The following is a 27885-nucleotide window of genomic DNA, read 5'->3' on the forward strand; positions in this document are numbered from 1 at the left end:
TATTTATTTATTTATCTTATTTGTACATATTTACTCTAGTTATTTTATCTTGTTAATATGTTTTGTTTTGTTGTCTGTCTCCCCCTTCTAGACTGTGAGCCCGCTGTTGGGTAGGGACCGTCTCTCTATGTTGCCAACTTGGACTTCCCAAGTGTTTAGTACAGTGCTCTGCACAAAGTAAGCGCTCAATAAATACGATTGAACGAATGAATGAGTGTTGCCAACTTGTACTTCCCGAGTGCTCAGTATAGTGCTCTGCACACAGTGAGCGCTCAATAAATACGACTGAGTGAATGAATGAATGAGTGTTGCCAGCTTGTACTTCCCAAGCGCTTAGTACAGTGCTCTGCACACAGTGAGCGCTCAATAAATACGATTGAATGAATGAATGAGTGTTGCCAACTTGTACTTCCCGAGTGCTTAGTCCAGTGCTCTGCACACAGTGAGCGCTCAATAAATATGACTGAATGAATGAGTGTTGCCAGCTTGTACTTCCCAAGCACTTAGTACAGTGCTGTGCACACAATAAGCGCTCAGTAAATGTGATTGAATGAATGAATGAATGAATGAATGTTGTCAACTTGTATTTCCCAAGTGCTTAGTCCAGCGCTCTGCACACAGTGAGCGCTCAATAAATACGATTGAATGAATGAATGAATGTTGCCAACTTGGACTTCCCAAGTGCTTAGTCCAGTGCTCTGCACACAGTGAGTGCTCAATAAATACGATTGAGTGAATGAATGAATGTTGCCAACTTGTACTTCCCAAGCGCTTAGTCAAGTGCTCTGCACACAGTGAGTGCTCAATAAATATGATTGAGTGAATGAATGAATGACTGAATGTTGCCAACTTGTACTTCCCAAGAGCTTAGTCCAGTGCTGTGCACACAGTAAGTGCTCAGTAAATGCGATTGAATGAATGAATGTTGCCAACTTGTAATTCCCAAGCGCTTAGTCCAGTGCTCTGCACACAGTGAGCGCTCAATAAATACGATTGAATGAATGAATGAATGTTGCCAACTTGGACTTCCCAAGTGCTTAGTCCAGTGCTCTGCACACACTGAGCACTCAATAATTATGATTGAATGAATGAATGAATGAATGAATGAATGAATGTTGCCAACTTGGACTTCCCAAGAGCTTAGTCCAGCGCTCTGCACACAGTGAGCACTCAATAAATACGATTGAATGAATGAATGAATGAATGTTGCCAACTTGGACTTCCCAAGCGCTTAGTCCAGTGCTCTGCACACAGTGAGCGCTCAATAAATACGATTGAATGAATGAATGAATGAATGAATTAATGTTGCCAACTTGTACTTCCCAAGCGCTTAATACAGTGCTCTGCACATAGTAAGCGCTCAGTAAATACGATTGAATGAATGAATGAATAAAACGAATAAACGAATGTTGCCAAGTTGTAGTTCCCGAGCGCTTAGCACAGTGCTCTGCACACGGTAAGCGCTCAGTAAATGCGATTGAATGAATGAATGAATAAAATGAATAAATGAAGGTTGCCAAGTTGTAGTTCCCAAGCGCTTCGTACTGTGCTGCGCCCACAGTGAGTGCTCAATAAATACGATTGATTGGATGGATGAATGAATGGATGGATGAATGAATGAATGGAGGGCTGAACGAACGGTGAAGTGGGCTGGGCCGTGAGGGCGCGGCGGGGCCGTGCGTGGCTGGGCGGGGCCGTGCGTGACTGGGCGGGGCCGTGCGTGACTGGGCGTGTCCGTGCGTGACTGGGCGTGGCGGGAGCGTGCGGGGCGTGTCCCGGGGTGGGCGTGAGGGCGCGCGGCGGCGGCGCGGGCGGCGATTGGCTGAGCGGCCCCATCCGGGGCCCGGGCGCTGCGCCGCCCCGCCCCGCGCCGCCCCGCCCGCTCGGCCCGAAGGTACCAACATGGCGGAGGTGAGCGGACCCGCCGGGCGGACTCCCCTCAGCCGGACCCCTCAGCCGACCCCCCCGGCCCCGTCCCGGTCCCGTCCCGCCCGCCCGCCCCTTCCTCCTCCTCGTCCGGGGGTCCGGGCCTAGGCCGCCGCGATGAGGGTGGCGGCCCCGGGCCCTCAGGGCGGTGGGCTGGGCTGGGCTGGGCTGGGCTGGGGGCCCCGTCCTCCCCTCCCCCCCCCCCCCCCCCGCCCGGTCCCTGCCTTCCATTCATTCATTCATTCACTCATTCCGTCAGTCAGTCAGTCAGTCAGAGCCCTATTTGGGGAGCGCCCCCGGCCCCCCCGGGGGATGGAGGGCGGGAGTCCCGGAGTCCCGGAGTCCCGGAGTCCCGGAGCGCGGGTGCCGCCCCTTGGGCCCCGGCTGGCCGCCTCCCCCTTCCCCGTCGGCGGCTTTGTCCGTTTCTCGACGCCCCCCCCCATCCCGGGCCGGGCCCATCTAACTTCTCTCTCTCTCTCCTCCTCCCTCCCTCTCTCTTTCCCACCCTCTTCTCTCCCTCCCTTTCCCACCCCTTCCCCCCCCTTTCCCGCCCCCTTCACCCCCCCTTTCCCGCCCCTTCCCCCCTTTTTTCCCACCCCTTCCCCCCTTTTTTCCCACCCCTTTCCCCCCCTTTTTCCCCACCCTTCCCCCTTTCCCCACCCTTTTCCTTCTTTCTCCTCCTTTCCCCTTCCCTTCTCCTCTTTCCCCCTTCCCCCTCTTTCCCCCTTTCTCCTCTTTCCCCCACTTTCCCCTCTTCCCCCCACTTTCCCATCTTCCCCCTTCCCCATCCTTTCCCCCCACCCCTTTCCCACCCTTTTCCCCTCTTTCCCCCTTCTCACCCCTTCCCCCCTTTTTCCCCACCCCTTCCCCCCTTTTTCCCCACCCCTTCCCCCCTTTTTCCCCACCCCTTCCCCCCTTTTTCCCCACCCCTTCCCCCCTTTTTCCCACCCGTTCCCCTCTTTTTCCCACCCTCCCCCCTTTATCCACCCCTTTCCCCCCTTTTTTCTCCACCCCTTTCCCCCCTTTTTTACCACCCCTTTCCCCCCTTTTCCCCACTTCTTTCCCCCCTCCTCCCTCCCTTTCCCCTCTTCCCCCTCTTCTCCCCCCTTTCCCCATCCTTTTCCCCACCCCTTTCCCACCCTTCCCCCACCCTTCCCACCCTTTTTCCCCACCCTGTTCTCTCCCGTCCAGGCCCAGGCTTCCTTTGGAAGTTCGAGCCCAGGTTTGTCGCGTTTCCTTGCCTCTTCTGTGGTCCCGGCGAGAAGTGGGGTGCAGAGGGTATATGAAGTGCCAAAGACCCTCCCCAACCCTTCCCCTCCCAGGCTGTATCCCTGGGAATGTCCATCTTGAAATCGTCTGAATTCTCACGTTGTCCGTCCTAACCGTAAAAAAAAAAAAAAAAAACAACTAGGGAGGAACGAAAGAGTTCTAGACCTTCCCCCCCCCCCCCACCCCTCCTTCTCCTCCCGAGACCAGATTTGGAAAAACAGAAACACCTCTTTTCCCGACCCGGTGAGGAAGCATAACGGACCAGGATGTAGGCCTTCGAAATCCACTTTTAGGGGGGAGAAAGAAGAGAGTCGGAAAACCGTACGCTTTCTGTGAATTCTCGTAAAAGGAGATCACGGGTAATGGTGAAAGACTCTGTTATAAAGTGGTCTCGGAGCCGAATCGTAGTCCCTGTATTTTAAAAAGAGGCCGTGTCGCCCGGAGGCCCGGAGTTTCGTCTTTGCGGGCCGCTGGTCCGACCTCTCCCCGGTTTATGCGCAAAATGAAAGTTTCGTGTAAGTTCTGTTCCCGAAAGCCGGAATGTCCAAGTGGATGTTTTCAAACTGGCGAGGAATGTAATACATTTTCTGCTTTGGCTGCGCGAATGAAAGCAAGCGTAACGTTTCCAACGATCCCGGGCCCGTCTGCATGGTCCGCGCAGAGTACGCTGAACGTTTCAGCGGATTCCATCGTTGTCTACCGTGCCGAACCCCTCGTCTGAGGGCGGCCCCCCCTTTCCCGGAGCTGCGATTTCCGGGCCCTGTCCCCAGGAACGGCCCGTGTCCTCCTCTTTGTCGTCTTCTTCTTTTGGGGTGCGGCGGGGGCGGGGGGGGGCAGGGTGGGGGTGGTTCTTTGAAAAGTCAGTTAAAGGTTCTCTCCTTTTTTTCCTTTTAGAATTGATAAAAACCCTTCAGTAGCCTTTAAATGTCAGGGCAGACTTCTTTTGGAGACACCCCCCTTAAGAACGGAGACCGACTGGTTGGTCTCAAAGAGAAAAAGATGATGGAAGGAGAGAGCCAGACCATTTCAGGGGCTGGGACCCAGATAAAGCTGCGGCTCAAAGTTAACTGTTTGGCCTGGGAGTGGAACCCGAATCTGTGTATGTATGTAAGTGGTGTGAGGGGTTGAAACGGGCACGACCCCCCAACCCCCGAGTGGCTAACGGCTAGGGCGGCCAGCGGTTAAAAAATTCTCCGGGACCAGTTGGAGCCCCAGACCTGGGATCCTAGAAGCATCTTTCCCCTCCGGCGCACCTCCCCTATTGACGAGCGTTGCTTTTAGACTGCGGAGGCCCCATTTGTACGCAATCAACCAACAGATGATTCGGTACCCGAGCCTCTCCCGACACCATTTCTGCCCAATTAAGGTGCCTGTCTGAATGTAGTAGAAGGGAAGGTACGTATATCGTTGCTTTCTTTACGGCTTGGAAACTCCACGCAGGGAAAGAAAAGTTGGCGAAAGGATGGGAAAAGCGACGTCGGGGTCACCGTCAACTGGTTGAATAGGCCGCCTGTAATTTGAAAACTTGACCGCTTTAACCGCCCCGATCCTCACAGGGACGGGTCTTCTTCCCGTAGGACCGGGGCTATTAAAGTAGTCGAATGCTTACCTTTTTTTAGCTGGTCAGTCAACTGATTTAGCACACCCAGGGGACTTCTCCATAGATGATCTCTGCCGGTGCCTTTCTTGCTTCAGAGGGAGAACGCTCTCCCTAGGTTTATTCCCAGTTGGTTCCACTGTGCCTTGTAGTTCATCAGTTTTTGTGTCTTTTTTTAACTGTCATTGAAAAAACTTGCTCATTTAAACATTCATTTGTGTTATTGTGTACAGGAAAACTGGAAGATGAAACTGATTGTAAAGGAAACTGAAACTGACAAGTCTAGTTTGGGTGTCTAAGTCAGTGGCTTTCAACCTGTATTCCCTAGAACCTGGAACTCTGGGGTGCCGCGGGAGGTTTCCGGGGCTCCTCAAAAAACAAAATTGGTAATGGTGGATATTTGCTTTTTGAGCCATTAAAATTCATTTTTGCCCTTTTCGAAATGATTCAATTTTGTGATTCCCTGCTCCCCCCCGACACCCCGCGAAGTTGTAGGTGCCCTGATAAGCACAGCCATTTCATCAAACATCCTTTTTCCCCCCCGCACAATGCAAATGTAGGCTATAACCCTAAAAAAACATATTAAGGTGTATAGGTTAGTGTTCTGTTGAGTCTGAAGAAACTCTGAAGTAGCCCATGGTCCTTTTAGCAGTTGAGCCCCATCGGTCCAGATGAATGAAGGACCAGTATGAAGTACATGGGGAGAAGCCAGTTCTTACTTAAATTCACTATCATTGTTCTTTTTGGCTTCTAGGCCATGTCTAATTTTCCTTTCCGTTTTGGAGAATTCTGTCGCCTCCAATTTCATTTGGGGTCGGAAGCATAGGAGCTAGGAACTAAGCGAGTGCAGTTGAAGAGGAAGGGGAGAACGTATCGCAAATGGGCCGGGCTAAGGAAATTTTATAACATAAGTTTTGTAAGTTCCCCAAAGAGCAGTCCTAAGTATCCTTGCGATTTAAATCTCGAGCCTAGAGGGTGTAATGAAAAGTGGAATTGTAAAAAAGGTTTGTTGTTGACAGTGTCCCTTTTTCTTCTGTGGATCTGAAATAATATACAGGGATGAGAAGTGACAATACCTTGAAGGAATGAATTCCTCTGCCAAGAGCTACTTTAAAGAACGTAGAGCTTGATGTTTAGCCATTTAGCCAGTTCCTTTGGTCATTTAAAAAAGCGTTTTTATGAAGTCAGGTGAAGTTTATTTTTCCAGCCTGAACTAAGTTGCCCTTGCAGAACAGGGGAATAGAATGAAGCATCTCATTCCTAGGGCCTAAACCCCGCGGACATGTGTGTCCTTCTGATTCTTTTGGAAGTCGAAGCTTAAGTGCACATGTTTAAGTTAGTCTAGACTAACTTCCCAAAGAAAATGTTGATTTGGGGTGAAGAGCTTTAAAATAACTGGCACCTTTCCAGGCATCCCATTCTACAAACTAGGTTTAAGTATTCATTTGGGCAGACTGCACTGTCTTACTTTTATAATCAGGAAATTTCAAGTAAATACCCTCAATGAATCCCCTACTTAGAGACTGAAAGGTGCTAAGTACAGTCTAGGGAACATAAGTTGTTTTTCTTTCTACGCTCTCGAGTGCTTTTGTAAAAGGAGTGTTTTTTCTTATAGTTGGCTCTTTGTCCTCTGAGGATCATGATTTCGACCCCACTGCTGAAATGTTGGTACATGACTACGATGACGAAAGGACTCTTGAAGAAGAGGAAATGATGGACGAGGGCAAAAACTTCAGTTCCGAAATTGAAGACTTAGAAAAGGTAGGCAAGTGCATTTTCCTTTAAAATTTTAGCCTGATAAAGTAACTACACTCTTATTTAGTCCGTTTAAAAGAGCGTTTCGGTGTCCAGAAAAAAGAAACCCAACAAGTGGGGTTTTTTTTTCTTTTCCTTAAAGTAAAAGTTTCTTTTTCTTTTGCTTTAGCCCTGGAGAGGTGTCCCAGGTTTAATAATAGCAGTAATGATGATGGCGTTTGCTAAGCGCTTACTAGGTACAAAGCAGGGTTCCAGGTGCTGGGGAGGATGCAAGGTGATCAGGTTGTCCCACGTGGGGCCCACAGTCTTAATCCCCATTTTACAGATGAGGTGACTGAGGCACAGAGAAGTTGTGACTTGCCCAGAGTCACGCAGCCGACAAGCGGCGGAGCTGGGATTAGAACTAAAGCTCCACATGCCATTTTGACAAGTTCTGAATTTATTCCAAATTTAAAAATATGTAAGAAACATTTAATTTTAAAAATATTGATCACAAAAAACCCAAAATACATCAAATTCAAAAAAAAAAGGCAGGTGCCGACTTCACCTCTGAAAACAGATCTTTTGAGTCTGTTTTTCAAAGTACCGGATAATGAAAAGGTACTTAGAACTGAGGGAGAACTTATTCTTACTGACCTCACCACCATCGTCCCTGTCTCTGAAGACTGCAACCATGGCCTTATCCTTGACTCCCCTCTCTCTTTGAACCCCCATAGTCAGTCAGTCACCAAGTCCTGAGGGTCTCTTCTTCACCACAGTCCATCCCTTCTGCACCATCTCAGCTGCTACCCTGGTGGTCTCAACCTGACCACTGTATCGGCCTCCTTTTAGACGTCTCCGCCTCCAGTCTCTCCCCTCTCTAGACCGTACTTCTCTCTGCTGCCGGAATCATTTTTGAAATGTCAAACTGCCACGTGTCGGCTGTGTGACTTTGGGCACACGGTTCCGTCATCTGTAAAATGGGGATTAAGACTGAGCCTCATGGGGGAAAACATGATTGCCTTGTATCTTACCCCAGTGTTCAGAACAGTGCTTGGCACGTAGTAAGCGCTTAACAGATACCATCATTATTCTTATCTTTCCACTCTTCATAAACCTCTGATGGTTGCCAATGACTCTTTGCCGCAAACAGAAGATCCTGTGAGCCCACTGTTGGGTAGGGACTGTCTCTATATGTTGCCAACTTGTACTTCCCAAGCGCTTAGTACAGTGCTCTGCACACAGTAAGCGCTCAGTAAATACGATTGATGATGATGACGATCCTGACCACTCACCGTAGGCGCTCAGTCAGTCGGCTCTCTTCCCGCTCCTTATCTTCGCTCCTCTCTCGTACGCTTTACTCCTCTCAAGCCAACCTGCTCTCTGTGCCTCATTCTTATCTCTCTCACTACCAACCTCTCGCCCACACTCTCCCTTCTTCCCGGAACGCCCTCCCCCTTCACATCTGGCAGACCACTACTGTCCCCATTTTCAATTAATCAGTGGTATTTATTGAGCGCTTGCTACATGCAGAGCACTCTTTCAAGGCCCCATACTGGCACACTGTATTCACCTCTCCTTCCCCTGCCTCGTAGCGCTTTTGTCCAAGACTGTAAGTTATTTTAGTGTTGTCTCCCCCACTGGATTGTAAATTCCTCAAGATGTATGGCAGATATCATGTCTAACTCCCTAGTACTCTTCTGAGCGTTTAGTACCGTGGTTTGCATTCAGTTAGCACTCAGTAAATACAATTGATCGGATGAGAACATCCATAGAATGTGAGGTGCTGCAGAAATTTCGTAATTCAGCTCAAACGAATGAGTGTCGCCTGAAGCATTAAATTAGTTGTGCCCCTTACCTACTGGACCTCAGATCTGAGGAGACAGAATTGAAGAGCACGTGCGTAGAACAGTGCTCAGCACATAGTAAGCACCTAACAAATGCCATCATCATCATGGATTCTGAATTCAGAACCGTATAGGTTTGGATCAGATGATTAAAGGTGCAAGGATTCGTTACAAAATTTTGACTTTCCTGTGTTGGCAATATTCCTGGGAGCAATATTATGCAGAGTTCATCGATAATAATTGAGGGCTTACCGAATGCAGAGCACTGTTTAAGCGCTTGGGAGAGTTCAGTGAAAGTGAAATATCCCAGGGTCCCTGCCCATAAGGAGCTTGTAAGCTAACAGTCTGGGTTTCTAGTGGACACAGGTCTGCCTTTTAGATGAAATTTTGCAGCGTGCCTCACATCGCCACGTGCACAAGGGCATTATGTATCAATCAATTATTGAGCGCTTACGGTGTGCAGAGCACTATACTAAGTGCTTGGAAGAGTACAGTATAACAATAAAGAGACGTGTTCCCTGCCCCCAATGAGTTTATAGTCTTGGGGCGGGGATGGGGAGAGGGACATTAATATAAATAAATCAATTACGGATATGCACATAAATGCCGTGGGGCTGAGGAAGGGGTGAATAAAGGGAGCAAATCTGAAGAGCTCATGGCATTCAAAATGATGATTTATCTTCGGGAGGCCAAAAGGGCAGGTGATCGGAAAACAGCCCCAGACAGGTTAAACGATCACACTGTACGCCGGAGTGGGGAAGAGTAGCTTGGGGCTGAAACTACGCCGGAGTGGGGAAGAGTAGCTTGGGGCTGAAACCGGAGCCCGAGTTCCCTGACTTCTAGCTAGTACTGTATTCTCTAAACCAGTCCTTTTCACCCAATTTTGGAGAAGACCCCTCAGGTGGCCTGGTCTGTAAGGTCCCGTCATACTGGGGAAAGCAGACGGGGAGGAGTGAGCACTTGAGGGATTTAAAATCAATCTATCAGTGGTATTTATTGAGCGCTTACTTCATGCAGAGCAGTATACTGAGAACTTGGGAGAGTTCCCTGCCCAAAGAGAGCTTACGGTCTACACTGGAAGCCAGGCATTAATATAAGTGGAAAAGGTTACTGATAATAATAATAATAATGGTATTAAACACTATATGCCAAGCACTGTTGTAAGCTCTGGGGTAGATGCAAGGTTAGATTGTCCCACGTGGAGCTCACAGTCTTAATCCCCATTTTACAGAAGGGGTAACCGAGGCACAGAGGAGTTAAGTGTCTTGCCCAAAGTCCCACAGCCGACAAGTGGTGGAGTCGGGATTAGAACCCACGACCTCTGACTCCCAAGCCTGGGTTCTTGCCACGAAGCCACGCTGCTTCTCTATGTACGTAAGTGCTGTGGGCTGAGGCTGAGGGTGGAGCGCATAGCAAGTGCTTGAAGGGTGCACATCCAAGTGGCAAGGCGACACAGAAGAAAGAGGGGAAAAGAGAGCCTTAATTGGAGAAGACCTCTTGGGGAAACTTTTATCCCACACTGCGAGGCTTTAACGTCCAACACCCCTTGGCCCTAAAGAGTCCCAGCGATACATGGATGAAATGAGCAGGCAGAGATTTTCCTCATCCTCTCTTTGTAAAGTCAACAACACTGCAATGATTGACCTCGGGGATGTGAGCCAGGTAACTCCTGAACTAGTACAACTGGTTGCAGAGCACAGTGTAGGCTGATCGGCGCCAATCGAGGCCCCTCCAGCTCCCCGGGGGATCCTAGTGCAGAGCCTCAGATCATTTTAACCGAAAACTTCTCCCATCGTAAGATTTCACTTGCTTTTTTTTTAAAAAAATAAGCCTACAACCCCAAGTTAAGTTGGTTTGAAGAGCTCGACTTGTTACCCATTTCCTTTCAAAGAAAAACAGTCATTGGCCGTGCGCATAAGCGATTGCCACTGGAGGAGGAAGAAACTTTCTGGTGGCCATAAAATTCTGCCTGGCAAGTGAGTTGATACAGACATGCCCACGAGCTGCTGAACACTTGTCGTTCGGACCATCGTTAGAGCTGAAAAGGGACAGGAAATGTATCTACCAACTCTGTTAAAAATAATTTTGGTATTTGTTTAGCGCTTACTGTGTGCCAGGCACTGTTCTAAGTCGGGGGGTAGATACAAAATAATAGGTGTGGAGCGGTTTGTATTGCCAAGAATTGTTCCCTCAGGAGCTGGGGGTGGAAGGCGAGGAGGGTCCAGCGAATTGAAGTGCCAGAGCATATTTCACAATGTTTCTCACCAATCTGGTTTCTTAACCTGGGATGGCTTTTGGGGCTTAGTCCATACGGAGACAAAAATTCAGTTTTCCAGATCGCGTGGACTCCTCTTTGGATCCAGGAGGACAGCGGGGAGGGTGGGGTGTGCGTGTGTTGTTCTGCTTCCCGGTTTACATCTGTTGAGATGGGATCGTTGGCCGTAGTCACTGACCATGGTGACAGCCTACCCACTCTCAGCTCCCAGTTGGGGAACTTCCTTGTGGGAACCATAGCTTTCCCTAGTCAGTCGCGAGAAGCAAAGTTACCCCAGCTCTGCTCTGACACTTGTGTCTTCTGACACAAACCTTGCCGTCAGACCTTTTCCCCGACGTGAGAAGAGGGAAGATTAGGTCTGAACAGGTTGGTTTTGTGAGTCGTACACCCTGAAATCCTCCGGAAAGACTCAGCGCTCCTAGCGAAAACCAACGCAGACCGTTAAACCTGCCGGATTCAAGCCGGGTGCTTTTTTTTTCACAGATCTGAGTGGTTTCGAACCACGGTTAACTGACTTTTCCAGGCTTACTTTGCCTGAACAGAGTTCCGGATCACGTTCAGGAATCCGGGAGCCTCTCTAGAAAGGGGTCCTGGATCAGCCCTGTGATGCTGCAGCCTTTGCGGGAGGCTGAGGAAAATGAGCTCATGACATTTTTGAATTGCTCAGTCAGAGGATTGCCTTTTATCCCCTTTTAACAGTTTAGAGGCCCACTTCTTCCCTGTGCTGGCAGTGAGGGCCCATAAGGTTTGTTTGAGATGAGAAAGGCTACCTTCTTGTTTTCTGGTTTTGTTTTTTTTTTTTCCTGCCTCAGTTGCTCAATAGTTAATGTTGGCCTCCCTGTCTCTAATAACTGAGTTAGGGTACAGGCTGCAGGTAACCACTTTTATAGCCCTGGAATAAAACTGTCTTTGAATATTCATGTTAATGTCTGTCTCCTCCTCAGATTGTAAATTCGTTGTGGGCAGGAAATGTGTCTGCTTATTGTTATATTGTACTCTCCCAAGCACTTAAAAGAGTGCTTTGCACACAGTAAACATTCAATAAATACGACTAAGTGAATGAAAGAAAAAATCAACTGACGAGAAAGAACAAAATTCAGGTTTTGCTTCAGTCTATTGCCTTATGCAAGCAGAGTTTAGGCCTGCTGATTAGTTTATTAGCTGGGCAACTTCTTCGCAAAGGGCAGAGTGATAAACTTTTGGCATTTGAAGACCATGCTGCCTTTCCTCTGGAGAGACTACCATTTTCAGGAACCTTCAGAAAGTAAAAGAAAAGTAAAAAGATCAAGAAAATATTTTGCTTATTTCAACTCTGCCATACAGAGTGAACCTGATAATAATAATAATAGTGTTTATTAAGCATTTGCTGTGTGCTAAGCCTTGTACCGAACACTGGGGTGGACACAAGCAAATCAGATTGGACCCAGTCTCTGTCCCACGTGGGACTCACAGCCTCAATCCCCATTTCACGGATGAGGGAACTGGGGCCCAGAGAAGTGAAGTGACTTGCCCAAGGTCACACAGCAGCAGATGTGACAGCGGTGGGATTAGAACCCATGATGTCAAGCCCTTGGTGTGTGTGTGTGTGTGTGTATGTATGTATATATATATGCTCTTTACCAAGTCAGTTGGTTTTCCCCTAGTGATAAATGGGAAGCTTATGTAACTGGGTTGCCTGAAAGCACCGACTCTGTAGCCACTCTCTCTATGCCCATCCCCGTCACCAACTATACATACTCCTGGTTTGCTGAGTTTCTTTCTTTTCTGTTGTGGAAAATCAGTCAGTTGAGCACTTACTGAGTACAGAGCACTGTACTAAGCGCTTGGAAGAGTACAGTATAACTGAGCTGGTAGACACATTCTCTGCCCAAAACAAGTTCTCAGTCTAGAGGGGAAGACAGACATTACTATAAGTAGGTTACAGATGTGTGCATAAGTTGCTGTGGGATGGGTGAATAAAGACAGCAAATCAGGATGACACGGAAGGGAGTAGGAGAAGAGGAAAGGAGGGCGTAGTCAGGGAAGGCCTCTTGGAGGAGATGCACCTTCAATAAGGCTTTGAAGCGGGGGAGAATCATTGTCAGCCGGATATGAAGAGGAAGGGCGTTCGGGGCCAGAGGGCAGGATGTGGGCGAGAGTTCGGCGGCGGGATAGACGAGACTGAAATACAGCGAGTAGGTTGGCATTAGAGGAGAGAAGCGTGCGGGTGTGGAAGGTGCTTTTCTTTTTCCCCGCCTGCCTTCCGCTTGAGAGGAATGGCAGCAGAAGGCAGAAATGGAGGCTGTTGGAACTAGTCATTCGAAGACGTGTAAGTGAGGGGAGGGGATTCTATAGAGCTTTAGCCGTCTTCAGGGCTTCACCCCTGTCCTCATGGAGCTCCCGTTTGCTCAGTAGCGAGATAATGGCCTCTGTGGGTCTGTCAGTTCAGGTGAGTGGCGTAGGCACAGAACTTGTGGTCTTTGTTTTGCCCTGTAAACCTCCGACCAGCACAGTCCTGATTGAGCTTCAAAGCCCATCCCCGTATTTTCCTTGCTCGGGATTCCGAGGGCCTGAGGGGAATTGGAAGTTGTATTTTCTAGTGTCACAATTTTTCCTTTGTTGTCTTTGAATCATTAGCAGATTGTAAAGCCAGAGAAACGTTGGTTCCATCAGCTCTCCGTTATCCACAAGCTGAGTCCATGATTTATGCTTCTCCTCCTTTGCCGTCCTCACCGTCTTTTGGGAATTTCCCAACATCCTTAGCAAGTCCACCAGGAGCATATAGTGGGGGAGGAAAGAGGGAATTCCAGATCGGTTGATTCGACCTTTCCTTACTAGCCCACACTCTCAAGCAATTTTCATTTTACAACAAACAGACGAGGGCACTTCACAACTTACTGGTTTTCAATCCACTGGAAAGGACTTAAGATATTTATGATCATCAGATTTAAAACAAGTTCCAGCCTTATATAGGTTCAAGCTTACTACGATTATTGTGGGATTTAAGTGCTTACCATGTGCCAAGCGCTGTTCTACCTGAGGTAGATGCAAGGTAATCGAGTTGAACGAGTTCCTGTCGACATGGGGCTTACAGTATTGAATCCCCATTTTACAGATGAAGAAATCGAGGCTCAGAGAAGTAAGAGGCTTGCCTAAAGTCACTGAGCGAGTCAGGATTAGAACCCAGGTCCTCTGACACCCAGGCCTGTGCTTTTTCCAGTAGGCCATGCCATATCTAGTTTAAACTAGAACTGATTATTTTATAATTAAATCCTCACCGTAAGGTCTTCTACCCCTTCAGATAGCTTTAGCTGACTGAGGAGTCTGATGTCGTTAGGGCCTTGAGGAACATGAAGATTCTCTAACGTGATTTATACCCAAACCAGGCTGGTTTGAGGCTGTTGAGAATAATCAATAAGAATCGATTCTCTTGATATTGCAAAGTCTTCAGTGCTTCAGAAATAGGAGATAGATAAGTAAAACATTGTTTTGCGGAGGATACCAGCATTTACTACTCAAAGGGTGCCTGTGTTTCATCTCTTGGTTGCTAGCATATCAAGATTGTAAGGCTACTTTTACTGGTCATTTTTGGCCCCGTAGAAATCCGTACTAAATGTGATTCAAAAAGAAAATGTCCTTCCGAGTAGAAAGCATTTTGATTAATTCTAAAAATGGAGCAGTTGGTTCTTTAGGGTGGAAGCACAACAAAGCAGTTAGGAGGTTTTGAGCATAAATTGCAAAATAGATCTTAAGGGCTGATCAAATGCATCGTGATCCAAAATTAATTTGCTAATAAATTAGTGTGCTTTTTGCTCTAGGGCCATTTTTGATTGAATTAAAACTGTCGATCAATGACAGAGGCGGTTCAAGTTTCCAGCTCCTTCTAGGTATGTGGTACTACATGCCTGAAGCTGGGGATGAGTAAAATGTGATGGCTTTCATGAATCATTCTTGTTTGGGAGACGTGGGGACTAAATTAAGGAAAGAAGCTGAACGGTCTAATCTCGACTCAGCCGCTAACTCTTTTATGGCTTCTGAGTAAGTGACATCTTCCATCTAGACTGTAAGCTCATTGTGGGTGGGGAGTGTGGCTATTTATTGTTCTAATGTACTCTTCCAAGTGCTTAGAGTGCTTTACTCACGGTAAGCACTCATTAAATGCAATTCACTGATTCCCAAAGCTTCAACCTTTTTATCTGTGATGGGAGCACATTAACCTTTTTATCTGTGATGTGTCAGAGGGAGTGGTTTATTTGGTGGGACACATTTCTCTAGGCCCTAACGACATCAGACTCCTTAGCTAAAGCTTTTTGAGGGCGTAGAAGACGTTAAGGTGAGGATTTAATTATGAGATAATTAGGTCACGATTGGCAAGTGTGGGAAATCAAAGCACACATGGTCCGTCCAACCATTGCTGGTATTTACCGAGCACTGACTATGTGCAGGGGACTGTACTAAGTGCTTGGGAGAGTGGAGAGTACCAGCCAACGGAGTTGGTAGACATAAACCCTGACCACAAGGAGCTTAACCCAGTAAAGTAGTAGAGGTGGTACCTCTTTTGGAGGCTTTTGCCGAGGAACTTTTTCATTAACTAAGGCCTAAACTAAGCGGGAACCTGCAGAACATTAAAAGAAAAGCTATTGGTGTCTTACGAAGGCCACGACTTGTTTCTTTCGGCGGCAAAAAAGCTGCCGCTAGATCAACAAAGAGAAACAGCAGGTTTTAAGAGTCGTTTTAAAAGGATTCACCTCTGAATTGAGATGCTCGGGCGGGTATTTGAGAACGAAGGGCAGCTGATCATACATCTTGGAGCAGCCCACTGAAGTACAACAACTCTGATTTCTGGCCATCTGAAACAATTGGCAGTTGAATCTCGAATTCTGTCTGTACCTCATTCACCACATCGAAATGTTGTATAAATATCAGTGGCCTTACTTGTGTTTTCTCAGGCCTGGCGGGGGCAAGTGCTCACACTATTTCATTATTTGTATTTTTGTTCGCTCAGGAAGGAAACATGCCTTTAGAAGATTTATTGGCATTCTACGGCTACGAGCCTACAATCCCGGTGATGGCCACTTCCAGTGCAAATAGCTCTCCGAGCGAACTTGCAGACGAGCTGCCAGATATGACGCTGGACAAAGTAAGTCACCACACTTCTTTTGGGGTCAGCGATTTAAATAAAAAAAACCTCATTCTTGGCCTGGGCCATTTTCTTTCATTAGGAAGCCGCCGTAGCAAGTTCGGGATCCTCAGAGTTCAGCATTTTCCCAGCTTGTAGTTCTTCTCAGTTGCTTATGGTGGTCGTTGTCCTTTAGAGCTCCAGCATCCTCATCCCACTCGTTGGGTAGGGATTGTCTCTATCTGTTGCCGAATTGTACTTTCCAAGCGCTTAGTACACTGCTTTGTCCGCAGTAAGTGCTCAATAAATACAACTGAATGATTATAGACACTTTCCAATGACTGTTAGCTGTTTTTACCCACCTGTATATCCCTGGGAATTTACTCATAGCTTTTTCCGTATGCTGTGGTGAACTATTGCATGGTTTTTCAGTGTACGATTCCAAACTGGTAACAGACAGCAACGTAAGTGGGAAGTGTTGTGAACTCTCTCTCGAGTTGATGATTCTCTTGCCTTTTCTGTGGTAGAATTGGGTCTAGGATATAAAGAATGGGCTGATTTCTCCCTAACCGGTTTGTGGGTAGACTGTTCCATTCAATGCTTTATCTGTTTTGCACCCCACTAGTCATTTTCTAGTCATTTTTACACAATCCTGAGGGCTATATTTCTTGACCTTTCTAAATAATTATGGTAATAGTAGTGGTGTTTATTAACCACTTACTATGGGTCGAGCCCGGTTCTAAGTGCTAGGGTAGATACCGGTTAATCAGGTTGGACACAACGCCTGTCCCACTTGGGGCTCATAATTTGAGTAGGAGCGAGAACAGGTATTGACTCCCCATTTTCAGATGAGCAAACTGAGGCCCAGAGGAGTGAAGCGACTTGCCCGAGGTCACACGGCCGGCAAGTGGTGGAACTGTGATTAAAACCCAGTTCTGCTTCCAAGCCCATCCTCTTTCCATTAGCCCACACTGCTTCTCATGCTAAATGGTTACAGATGACATTTTTTGTTTTCCAAAATTGGGTTAGAAAGATTAATTAGCCTGCTGTAGTTGTGTCTTTTGCTCTTTTAAAAATCTGAAAGATTTGTTAAATCTGTTGTTTGTTCTACATATTCAAAGCTCGGAGAACAGTGTGGTGATTGGAAAAATGTATCTAGGCCTCACCCTTTGATAAAGATCCCGTATTTAGAGTAACAAAAATGGACGGCTAGGAGGGCATCCATTTGTTAAAAGGTAGATGGTTTAATCAGTTCTTAGATTAGCAGTATATTACATGTACTCTGCAGAGTGCTGTGCACACAGTAAGCACTCAGTAACTACCACTGTATGATTGTCTAATTTGTTGTCGTTTTTAACCCAAACTTGATCACTTCAGGCTAGTTATAATTTTACCTCCTTATTTCTTCAGGAAGAAATCGCAAAAGATCTTTTATCAGGAGACGATGAAGAAACACAGTCTTCTGCGGATGACCTAACGCCATCAGTGACTTCACATGAAGCAACAGATTTCTTCCCTCGACCTTTAAGATGTAGGGGAGTTAATAATTATTGCCAAATTATTGTTGTCATTTGAATATTAGTATTAGATTCAGGGCATTTTCAAAATTGCTAGGCAGACTTGGGAGAGCTAGACTGATGTCAAGACTATATGGAAATGATGTGATTCTCCTTTTTGTAACTAATGAATTAACTCAGCCTTACTGGGCTGTGTCTAACATTTCTGACTTTTTTTGTTGCCATGGTTACCAGCAACCCCAAAATTTTTGTGAGTTCTTTGTTCGTGTAAAAAAAAGATTTGCTTATTATGATTTCGTAACCTTACCAGCGAGTACTTAAAGGGTATTTTTCTGTTCCGTGAGGCTTTTCTCTTAGAATAACTATCAAAACTCCACCATTTTCTGTAGACTGTAAATCACTTCGTTTACTACTTTGAGAATTTAAAACTGCAAATCAGTAGCAAGAATAAATATAACAAGTAGTCTGATTATATTTTCAAAAAATTAAAGGAAAAAAACTTACTTTGGTGCACATAACATCATGGCCTTACTAGGTGGCTGGAATAGGCTGAACTTTCTTTAGAGCCTTATGTTCTTTTTGGAAATATTCTTTTTTTCTTGTTGGGCAGATTTCACAGGTGGAACTGTACATAACATCAGTTTATGTTGATTGGCGTGTAACTAGCCGTAAATGGTGCATTAGCTAGCCTGTTTAGGCTAATAATAACAGTGATAATTGTGTATTTGTTAAGCGCTGTCTATGTGCCGGGCATTGTACTAAGTAGATACAAGATAATTGGGTTGAGCGCAGTCCCTGTCCCACATGGGACTGACTCCCAGTTTCAGTCCCCATTTTACAGATGTGGTAACTAAGGCACAGAGAAGTGAAATGACTTGCCCAAGGTCACACAGCAGACAAGTGGAGGAGCCGGGGTTGGAACTGAGGTCCTTTTGTCTCTCAGGCCTGTTCTTTGTCCACTGGGGCACGCTGGTTCTAGGGAAGCCCGTGATCCCATTTAGTCGTTGCATATGCCATCATCAGCTCCATAGCAGAAACGACCCTTACAGCCAACCTTCACAACTCCATCGCTAAATGCAAGGAAAAGAATCGTCAGAGCATGCTCCAACCATTTTTAACTTGTACTCGCTGCTTCACTGTGTTTACGGCAAAAACTGAAACAGGATCTTGCTTTTGGGCCACCCACTTCTTCAGCATAGGGGAGCAAGTTAGAAACTAATAGCATTATCTTTGGGCACCTGAAAGACCAAGAAAGCCAAACCAGTAACCGCTTTTTCTTTTGTTGGGTGAAGCAAACACTACGTATGACGGGGATAAGGAATCAGAGGGGGAAGATACAGAGGTGGATACTGGGAATTCACCTGAAGATCTGAGGAAAGTAAGTGGCCGTAAAATTCCGCTAAACCGGGAGGGTCTCTTAAAAGGAGCTCTAAGCTAGTAACTGTCTTTGGGTGGTTACAAAACTAAGGGGCAGAGAAGAGGGGACTGGAGTAACAGTAAAACATATGTATTTTTCCTAACTTGTCTTTCAGGAAATAATGGTCGGTTTGCAGTATCAGGCTGAAATTCCCCCCTACATGGGAAAGTACAGTGACAATGAAAAGAGTAAGTTGTTTCTAAAAAAAGTTTATCCCGAAAATAGTACTTTTTCCTTTAGTACTTACTGTACCGATCTTTGCACTCTTTTGCCTCCTCCTTCCAGCTTGAAATGTCTTTTTAGTGCCTGTGTTTTCCCATTAGGTTTTAAAACTCTCAGAGGCAGGGTTCAAGTCTACTAATTCTGTTATACTCTCCCAAGTGCCTAGTCCAATGCTTTGCATACAGTAGATGTTCAATAAATATTATCCATCAGTTGATTGCTAGCAGGCTTCCCAGTCACCGTGGGCAATTAAAAACAGATCCTGGTTGAATTACTGAGAGAGAGAGGTAGATTGCCAACAGTATTATTAGTACTATCAAATGCCGTCAGGTTGTTTCCGATTCAGAGTGACTGTATGGATATATTTTCTCCAGAACGTCCTGTCTTCTGCCATAATCCGTAACCTTTCTAACGGTTCTTCCGGTATCGTTTTTATGGTTTCTGTCCATCTAGCTGCCGGTCTGCGTCTTCCACGTTTTCCTTGGACTTTTCATAGCGTTAGTGTCTTCTCCAGAGAATTAGTCCCTCCTGATTGTGTCCAAAATATGCTAATCTAAGTCGAGTCATATGGCCTTCCAAAGACCCCTGTGCCTTAATTTACCATGGAGAAAACCTAAAGTCATTCCAGGATAGGTATAGAAACTGTATTGTGGGGTAATAATAATTTAAAAAAACTGCGATATTTGTTAAGCGCTTACTACGTGTCAGGACCTGAACTAAGTGCTGGGGCAGATACAAGGTAATTGGGTTGGACACGGTCCCTGTCCCACATAGGGCTCACACTCTCAATCCCCATTTTCCGGGTGAGGGAACTGAGACACGGAAAAGTGAAGTAACTTGCCCAAGGTCACAGAGCAGACAAGTGGCAGAGTTGAGATTAGAACCCAGGCCCTGACTCTATCCACTAGGCCACCCTGCCTCTCTAAGGTGTCTGGAACATCACTGCTCTCCCTTTAGTGGTTCTTCCCAGCTGTTTCAAAATGAGAGCCCTGTTGTGCTGCTGAGGCTGTTAACAGTGTGGGGGAGACTGGGGTAACAGTCCTTTTGCGGTGGGATTCTGAGAACTCATCAGAGAAGAGCATTTGCAGGCGGGAAGACTCCCCAGTTCAGTTGCCTAGATCATTAACACTTGGCCCAAAGATGCTTTATTTCTCCCAGTTTTAGTGTAAAAGCTATTTCAGACATCTGGGCGACAGTCGATAAAGAATAAACTTAGTTTCCACAACTAATCTCACCTTTACATCCTTGCTGCCTTCTTCATTGTCAGATTCTGAACTTTCCAGAAATTTCACAAGGCCAGATTCTTGGGGGAATTCATACGGAAGCCCCGATGCTGTGAACTATCTCCAAAGTGATTCTGGTCAAGTGAAATGCTGTTGCCCGACAGGCCACCCTACTATCATCATCAGTGGTACTTATTGAGCGCTTATTATTTGCAGAGAACTGTACTAAGTGCTTGGGAGAGCCCAATACAACAGAGTTGGTAGATGCATTGAGTGGGAAATCTCACCACACTTGCTTGCAGCTCAGTCTGGTTCCCTATTACTGGGTTCTCTAATGAGAAAATGTCCACTGATGAGTGTGTGAGACAGAGAGAGAGGGAGAAAGGACAATTTTCTGTTGGGGTGGAAACCCACGCATGAGAGGGTTTCTCCTTGGTTGTTTGCTTGGGATTCCCAGAATTGGAGTGGGATGAGCCATCCCATGCCGCTCTATCAGGAAGGACCCGTTTCTGGGAACGTCCGTGTGAGGGCTCAATATTGTTCCCATCCCCCCCATCTCACCTCCTTCCCTTCCCCACAGCACTTGTATATATGTTTGTACATATTTTTTACTCTATTTTACTTGTCCATATCTATTCTATTTATTTTATTTTGTTAATATGTTTGGTTTTTTTCTCTGTCTCCCCCTTCTAGACTGTGAGCCCACTGTTGGGTAGGGACTGTCTCTAAATGTCGCCAACTTGTACTTCCCAAGCGCTTAGTCCAGTGCTCTGCACACAGTAAGCACTCAATAGATACGATTGATTGATCGATTGTTCCGCGTTTACTGTTGGCATTCCTTCCCCAGCGAATGAAAGTGAAGACCAGTTGCTCTGGAGTCCTCATGTGGTTGTGGAGAGCAAAGTTAAAGAGTATCTCGTGGAGACCTCTCTAAGAACTGGGAACGAGAAGATGACGGATAGGCTTTCCGAAGGAACACATACAAGAGACAACGAACAGGTACGCAATCATTTTGAAAGAGCTTACCGTGACTGTTCAGCGGAGATGGGAAGGCAGTCATTTTGGGAGCGGATATTTGCGGTTCAAAAATTGGCCTCTTGGCCTGAACCTTGCTGAGGAGAACTTAACTTCGGTGCCATCCTATCTGCCCCGAGCAGAAAAAAAGCTAATTTCACCGTAGGATCCACACTAGAGGCCCCAAATATAGAACGCGGGCATGGAGAGACTTTCAGTTTGGGGAAACCCACAGGGCCATCAGCGTGCCTAAGTAGCAACCCTCAATCACTTGGACTCAAAGGACCAACCGGAAAGCAAGTTGCCAGGGCTTAAATTTACAGGAAAATCACCGTCCGCAGAACTTCAGGGCCCCAAGATCTCCCCAGATAGCTTCGTATATGCCAGACAAATCTGCAAATACAGAATTATAGCAAGAATCCCAGAGCCGAAGACATTTTGTCCTTTTTTTTCTTGAATCAATAGCTTTATTTTCTGTAGCGAAGCAGCGTGGCTCAGTGGAAAGAGCCCGGGCTTTGGAGTCAGAGGGCATGGGTTCAAATCCCAGCTCCGCCACTTGTCAGTTGTGTGACTTTGGGCAAGTCACTTAACTTCTCTGGGCCTCAGTTACCTCATCTGTAAAATGGGGATTGACTGTGAGCCCTCAGTGGGCCAACCTGATCACCTTGTAACCTCCCCAGCGCTTAGAACAGTGCTTTGCACATAGTAAGCGCTTAATAAATGCCATTATTATTATTAATAAAGCTCTGGGCACAAACTAATTTGCCCAGATTCCAAATAGAATTCAGTATAAACTTTAGGGAGATTACTTTTAAAGCTTTTTTCTTTATTTCCTGTAGGCTCTTTATGAACTTCTAAAATGTAATCATAACATTAAAGAAGCAATTGAGAGGTACTGCTGCAATGGAAAGGCTTCTCAAGGTAAGAAATATTTCCAGCAAGGTTGAGAATTTGGGAGAGAACGGTCTCTTCAGAGTGGATCATGTATAGCGATCTATAAGATACGGTGGGATAGAACTGCACAGTGTGCTTATCAGGATCGATTTTAACAGAAAAATCCCATGTTGGCTTTTTCCCACCATTTATGTTGCTTTTTCAGTTTTCCAGCCTTTTTGTCAGGAATCTTCAGAATAGAAAAGGGTGCATTTTCCCCAGGCCCATTTACTAAGGAGTCAGGGCACAATCAGGCCACCAGAAGAGATGGCCACAACTTTATCAGGGCTGGCGAAAAAGTAGTTCCAGGAAAAGTAACTAATTTCTCTAAAAGCGATTTTTTTGTTGTTGCTGTTTCGGGATTTTTTTTTTTTCCGCCCTGATAGCCGTGGGAACAGTCATAGTTTTAAAAGAATTCGCAATATTTCTAAAACCTTTGCAGGTATTGTGAGAAGCAGTTTGGCTCAGTGGAAAGAGCCTGGGCTTGGGAGTCGGAGGTTGTGGGTTCGAATTCTGACTCCGCCACATCTGCTGTGTGACCTTGGGCAAGTCACTTAACTTCTCTGAGCCTCAGTTACCTCATCTGTAAAATGGGGATTAAGATTGTGTGCCCCACGTGGGACAACCAGATCACACTGTATCCCCCCAGCGCTTAGAACAGTGCTCTGCACATAGTAAGCGCTTAACAAATGCCATCATTATTATTATTATTATTGTGAGAAACGTTTAAAGGGGAAAGTCTGACATGGTAATAAAATTCACTGTGGTTAGCCTGCTGTTCAGCATGTTGGTTGGCTTTATTTTGCATGTTTTACTCCTTGCTGTTTCGGTGTTTGCTGCCTTTGTAGAGGCCACTAGGAATGTGTGTGAGAATAATAATAATGTTATACAATATTTTGAGGGAAAAAAAAGAGTAAGCCGGGCTTTTTATCCTGCCACTTGAAAGAGTCTGCAGGAGCATCTAGGACAATCGATCTCTTTTTAAGAGTAATAGTTGCCTCACAAAAAGGTCCACTAACTGCCTAGGAAAGATTCTCCCCTCACCACAAGGTCAGCGGAAGGCCAGCTTGACTGAGCTAGTTTTTAGGCATATCATTGGGTTTCTACAGAGCCAAAGAGAGGCTCGTAGGAACTGTATTAGCTTCTGACCTGTTGCACTGTGAAGCCCCTTTTGCTACTTTAAAGGACAGTGGAGAAGGAACAGACAAAGCAAGTTGGGAACATCTACCTCCCCACTTCAAAAGTACTCTCCCCTTCCCACAGAAAGAACCATGTTTCTCTGCAGTCACAGGCAGGTCTGTTGGGAAAGGGAGGTCAGCGTTCAGTCAGTACTTCGGGACTGATCGTCCCCCTATTCTTAACCAGTGTTTGAAGTCTAAGTCTGCTGTAGCATATTCTCCTCTTGGGACTCTGTGGATCACCCCCGGTTTACAGTGTATTTCACTTCTGGATGTGTAAAATTACACGCCAGTGCTCAGAACGTGATTAGACTCTAAGGGTTCCGGATTATTTTAAAAATCCTTTACCGTTGGGGCTCGTAGCTGAATGTGGCATCGTCAAATGGACGGTACCTGTTGTACTTGGGCATCTATTTTCACCACTCCGCAGTGGTAATTTTCTCAAAAGTCCGAGCTCAGGTCCTGGTTTCACATTTGACCAGTTTCCTATGCATTATCGAGCCACTTCCTCTGTGGTGGAAGGCTTGTTCAGAAGAACATTATAGTGTTCTTCAACAATGCTGCATATGAGGCCACAGAGCGTCTTTCATAATAATAATTTGTGACATTTGTTAAGTGCTTATTCGGCACCAAACACTCTACTAAACCCTGGGTAGATACAAGATAGTCAGGTCCCACGTGGGACTCACAATCTAAGTAGTGGGAAGAACAGGTATTGAATCCCCATGTTGCAGAGGAGAGAACTGAGGCGCAGAGAAGTGAAGTGATTTGCCCAAGGTCACACGGCGGGCGAATGTTGGAGCAGTGATTAGTCTTTTAGACTGTGAGCCCACTGTTGGGTAGGGACTGTCTCTAGATGTTGCCAACTTGTACTTCCCAAGCGCTTAGTCCAGTGCTCTGCACACAGTTAGCGCTCAATAAATACGATTGATTGATTGATTGATTGATTGAATCCCCATGTTGCAGATGAGAGAACTGAGGCGCAGAGAAGTGAAGTGATTTGCCCAAGGTTACACGGCGGGCGAATGTTGGAGCAGTGATTAGTCTTTTAGACTGTGAGCCCACTGTTGGGTAGGGACTGTCTCTAGATGTTGCCAACTTGTACTTCCCAAGCGCTTAGTCCAGTGCTCTGCACACAGTAAGCGCTCAATAAATACGATTGATTGATTGATTGAATCCCCATGTGCAGATGAGAGAACTGAGGCGCAGAGAAGTGAAGTGATTTGCCCAAGGTCACACGGCGGGCGAATGTTGGAGCAGTGATTAGTCTTTTAGACTGTGAGCCCACTGTTGGGTAGGGATTGTCTCTATATGTTGCCAACTTGTACTTCCCAAGCGCTTAGTCCAGTGCTCTGCACACAGTAAGCGCTCAATAAATACGATTGATTGATTAGAACTGAGGTCCTCTGACTCCCAGGACCAGTCTCTTTCCAGTAGTCCACGCTGCTTCTTTAGTGAGTCAAAGCCCTTCATTAGGTGGGTGAGCCTATCGGTGAATCGGTGGTGGCGTTTACTGAGCGCTTACTGTGTGCAGAGCACTCTACTAAGCGCTCGGGAGAGTAGAATATAACAGACACATTTCCATCCCCAAATCTCTTCAGCTTTGGCAGAGGTTTCGTAGCCTGCCTTGTATGTACTGGTGTTTGTGGGCCTTCTTTTTGTCAAATCAGGAGGAACGGCAAGTTGGGCTGTTGCTGCCGCCCTCGTCGGAGTGATCACGTGGATTGGTTGGGGCTCTCTCTTCTTGCCCTTCTGAGCCCATGCTACTGATGCCTAGCTGCCAGGCGGTTGGCATCTCGGAGTCCATCCGTAAGCTCGTTGTGGGCAGGGAATGTGTCTGTGTACTCTCCCAAGCACTTAGGACGGTGCTCTGCACTCTGTAATTGCCCAATAAATGCGATTGAAAGAATGAAGAGAAGCACCCGTGGGTGGTGGTAATAATAACAATAATAATAATGATGATAGTATTTGTTAAACACTTACTATGTGAGCAGCACTGTTCTAAGCGCTGGGGTAGATGCAAGGTGATCAGGTTGTCCCACGTGGGGCTCACGGTCACAATAGAGAAGCAGCGTGGCTCAGTGGGAAGGAGCCCGGGCTTTGGAGTCAGAGGTCGTGGGTTCAAATCCCGGCTCCGCCGAGTGTCAGCTGTGTGACTTTGGGCAAGTCACTTCACTTCTCTGTGCCTCAGTGCCCTCATCTGTAAAATGGGGATGAAGACTGTGAGCCCCCCGTGGGCCAACCTGATCACTTTGTAACCTCCCCAGCGCTTAGAATGGTGCTTTGCACATAGTAAGTGCTTAATAAATGCCATCATTATTATTATTATTATAATCCCCATTTTGTAGATGAGGTATCTGAGGCACAGAGAAGTGAAGTGAGTTGCCCAGAGTCGCCCAGCAGACAAGTGGCGGAGCCGGGATTAGAACCCACGGCCTCAGACTCCCAAGCCCGTGCCCTTTCCACTAAGCTCTCACCTGGAGCCGGGGTTCCTGGCCCCAGTAGGGCTATTGGGATGTTGTCACAGAGCCCCTGGCAGCTTTCCTTTTTCTTCAGGAGCTTGCGATTTAGGCGGCCTGACCAGGGGTCCGTAGCTTCTCATTCCATCGGTTGTCTCCGTCGTTCGGGTTTGGGCTGCGGCGCTTACAGTCAGTCGGGCCCTCCGGCCCTCTCGTCGCTGCGGTGATCCTCACTGTCTCACCCTCTGCTGACGAACGTTAATATAATCCTCCTCACCGTGCTTCGTTCTCGCCCGTCCCGCCGTCGACCCCCGGCCCACGTCCTCCCCCGGGCCTGGAATGCCCTCCCTCCGCACATCCGCCAAGCTAGCTCTCTTCCTCCCTTCAAAGCCCTACTGAGAGCTCACCTCCTCCAGGAGGCCTTCCCAACATGAGCCGCCTTTTTCCTCTCCTCCCCATCCCCCCCCACCCTACCTCCTTCCCCTCCCGACAGCACCTGTATATATGCTTGTACAGATTTATCACTCTATTTTACTTGTACATATTTACTATTCTATTTATTTTGCTAATGATGTGCATCTAGCTTTACTTCTATTTATTCTGATGACTTTGGCACCTGTCCACATGTTTTGTTTTGATGTCTGTCTCCCCCTTCTAGACTGTGAGCCCGTTGTTGGGCAGGGACCGTCTCTATATGTTGCCAACTTGTACTTCCCAAGCGCTTAGTCCAGTGCTCTGCACAAAGTAAGCGCTCAATAAATACAGTTGAATGAATGAATAATCCAGGAGGCATCGTGGTTTCAACCTTGGGTATATCTGGGAAGGTCTTCTCTGTTTTGGGAGGTGGAAGTCATTGGAGGGATTCGACATCCAGAATCTAAAATCCCCGGGGGTGAGGGAAAGTAGTCATGCGCTGTTTCACTCCGAGGGAAGGATCCGGAGGGCGCAAACCTGAAACTCGGAGCTCAGGGGAGTGGATCAGAGGGATGGGTATCCCAGGCCGCTTGCGGAAAAGTAGCAAGGACAAGAGAAAGGCAATCCTTGGATTGGAGTTCTTTTAGATTTGTTGTTCAGTTGACTCATTCAAAGTAATTTCAGTTTGTGAATTAAAAAGCCGGTTAGGGTTCAAACCTCTGGGTTGGCGTTTGGTCTCGGGCCCCTGGATGCAGGAGGGAAACTGAGGGAGATTGGACTTCCCTGAGCTTCCAGTAGCCAAGCCGGGGAGGGAGGGCAACTCACCAAAGCATCCCCTGGCTGCTCAGGGTACCTACCAATAGAGGAGGGGGTGGCGGATTGGCTTTGGCTTCCCGGAGGTCCCCACTTCTCTTCTGTTCCTTGTGGGGGAAAGAAACTCGGAGAGCTTGAGAACCTCTTGGCTCCCGTGGGGAGCCTGAGCCCCCCCTGAGGTGGGCCCGGAGCTATTTTGGCCACACTGAGGGCTGAGGAGATGCCGGTCGCCATGGTGACCCTTGATGTGATGGCGATTTTCATTCTGTTTCTCAGGTTCCCGTTCATTACAGCCCCACGAGAGCAAAGCCCAGCAGATGGGCTCCTCCGCTAAGCCAGATTTGAGGTAGCGATGCAGGCCTTTTGAGGGGAGCCCACTTTCTAGCCCCTTCTCCGTTTGGGTTGAGCAGCGCACAACTACACGGGGCTGCTCAGACGCCCCGACTGGCAGAACGTCACTGCTGCTTCGTCAGCAAGCGGGCCAATGTACCTACTAGTGTTGGATTTTTCTTTGGGGTACGGCCTGTGGCAACCCCAGGGGGGCCTGCCCTTGAGTTGGCTTTTCCCTTGTAGCGATGGGTCACCCACGCTCTCGCCCAGCCCCCTTATGACCAGCCTCTCCCATCGGGCAGTGGCCTTTGAACAGATTATCTCCGCGCCCTTTTCAGCAACGTAAGCTGCCGTGCCTTGCCTGTTGTTCAGTGTGGCATCCCTTGTGTTGTCAAAGCAGGGGCACCGTGATGCCCATATTGCCAAAGAGGAGGTCACGCCGACTTGGCATCATTTGGATATCAAATGAGCTCAGAATTTCCTTAGCCGAGGTCAGATGATTTTCTACATTGGAACTCTTTGTGTTGGGAGTTAATGGGATTTTTTTTTTTAATGAACGCCTCCCCCTCTAGGCTGTAAGCTGCTTGTGGGCAGAGAACGATCCTACCAGCTCCACTGT

At 47.0% G+C, this 27885-nt stretch overlaps 1 protein-coding gene across 9 annotated transcripts in view; it reads left to right on the forward strand.

Moving 5' to 3' along the window:
• Positions 1–1878: 1878 nt before the first annotated feature.
• MIER3 (MIER family member 3) overlaps positions 1879–27885 on the forward strand; it is a 29052-nt gene continuing 3045 nt past the window's right edge. For 2 of the 9 annotated variants that reach the window (XM_038758997.1, XM_038758999.1), the window contains exons 1-10: positions 1879–1911; positions 3118–3148; positions 4090–4294; positions 6408–6553; positions 15633–15767; positions 17157–17277; positions 18556–18641; positions 18796–18868; positions 20973–21124; positions 21979–22060. In XM_038758997.1, coding sequence (XP_038614925.1) covers positions 4120–4294; positions 6408–6553; positions 15633–15767; positions 17157–17277; positions 18556–18641; positions 18796–18868; positions 20973–21124; positions 21979–22060 — 970 coding nt within the window. In that variant the 5' untranslated portion in view covers positions 1879–1911; positions 3118–3148; positions 4090–4119. Of the gene's footprint in view, positions 1912–3117; positions 3149–4089; positions 4591–5025; positions 5179–6407; positions 6554–15632; positions 15768–17156; positions 17278–18555; positions 18642–18795; positions 18869–20972; positions 21125–21978; positions 22061–27885 lie in introns of those variants that run through there. The other 7 variants (XM_038759002.1, XM_038759000.1, XM_038759001.1 and 4 more) reach the window with 7 other exon arrangements.

Source organism: Tachyglossus aculeatus, chromosome 17 (assembly GCF_015852505.1).
Source record: "Tachyglossus aculeatus isolate mTacAcu1 chromosome 17, mTacAcu1.pri, whole genome shotgun sequence".
In the NCBI taxonomy this organism is placed as follows: Eukaryota; Metazoa; Chordata; class Mammalia; order Monotremata; family Tachyglossidae; genus Tachyglossus; species Tachyglossus aculeatus.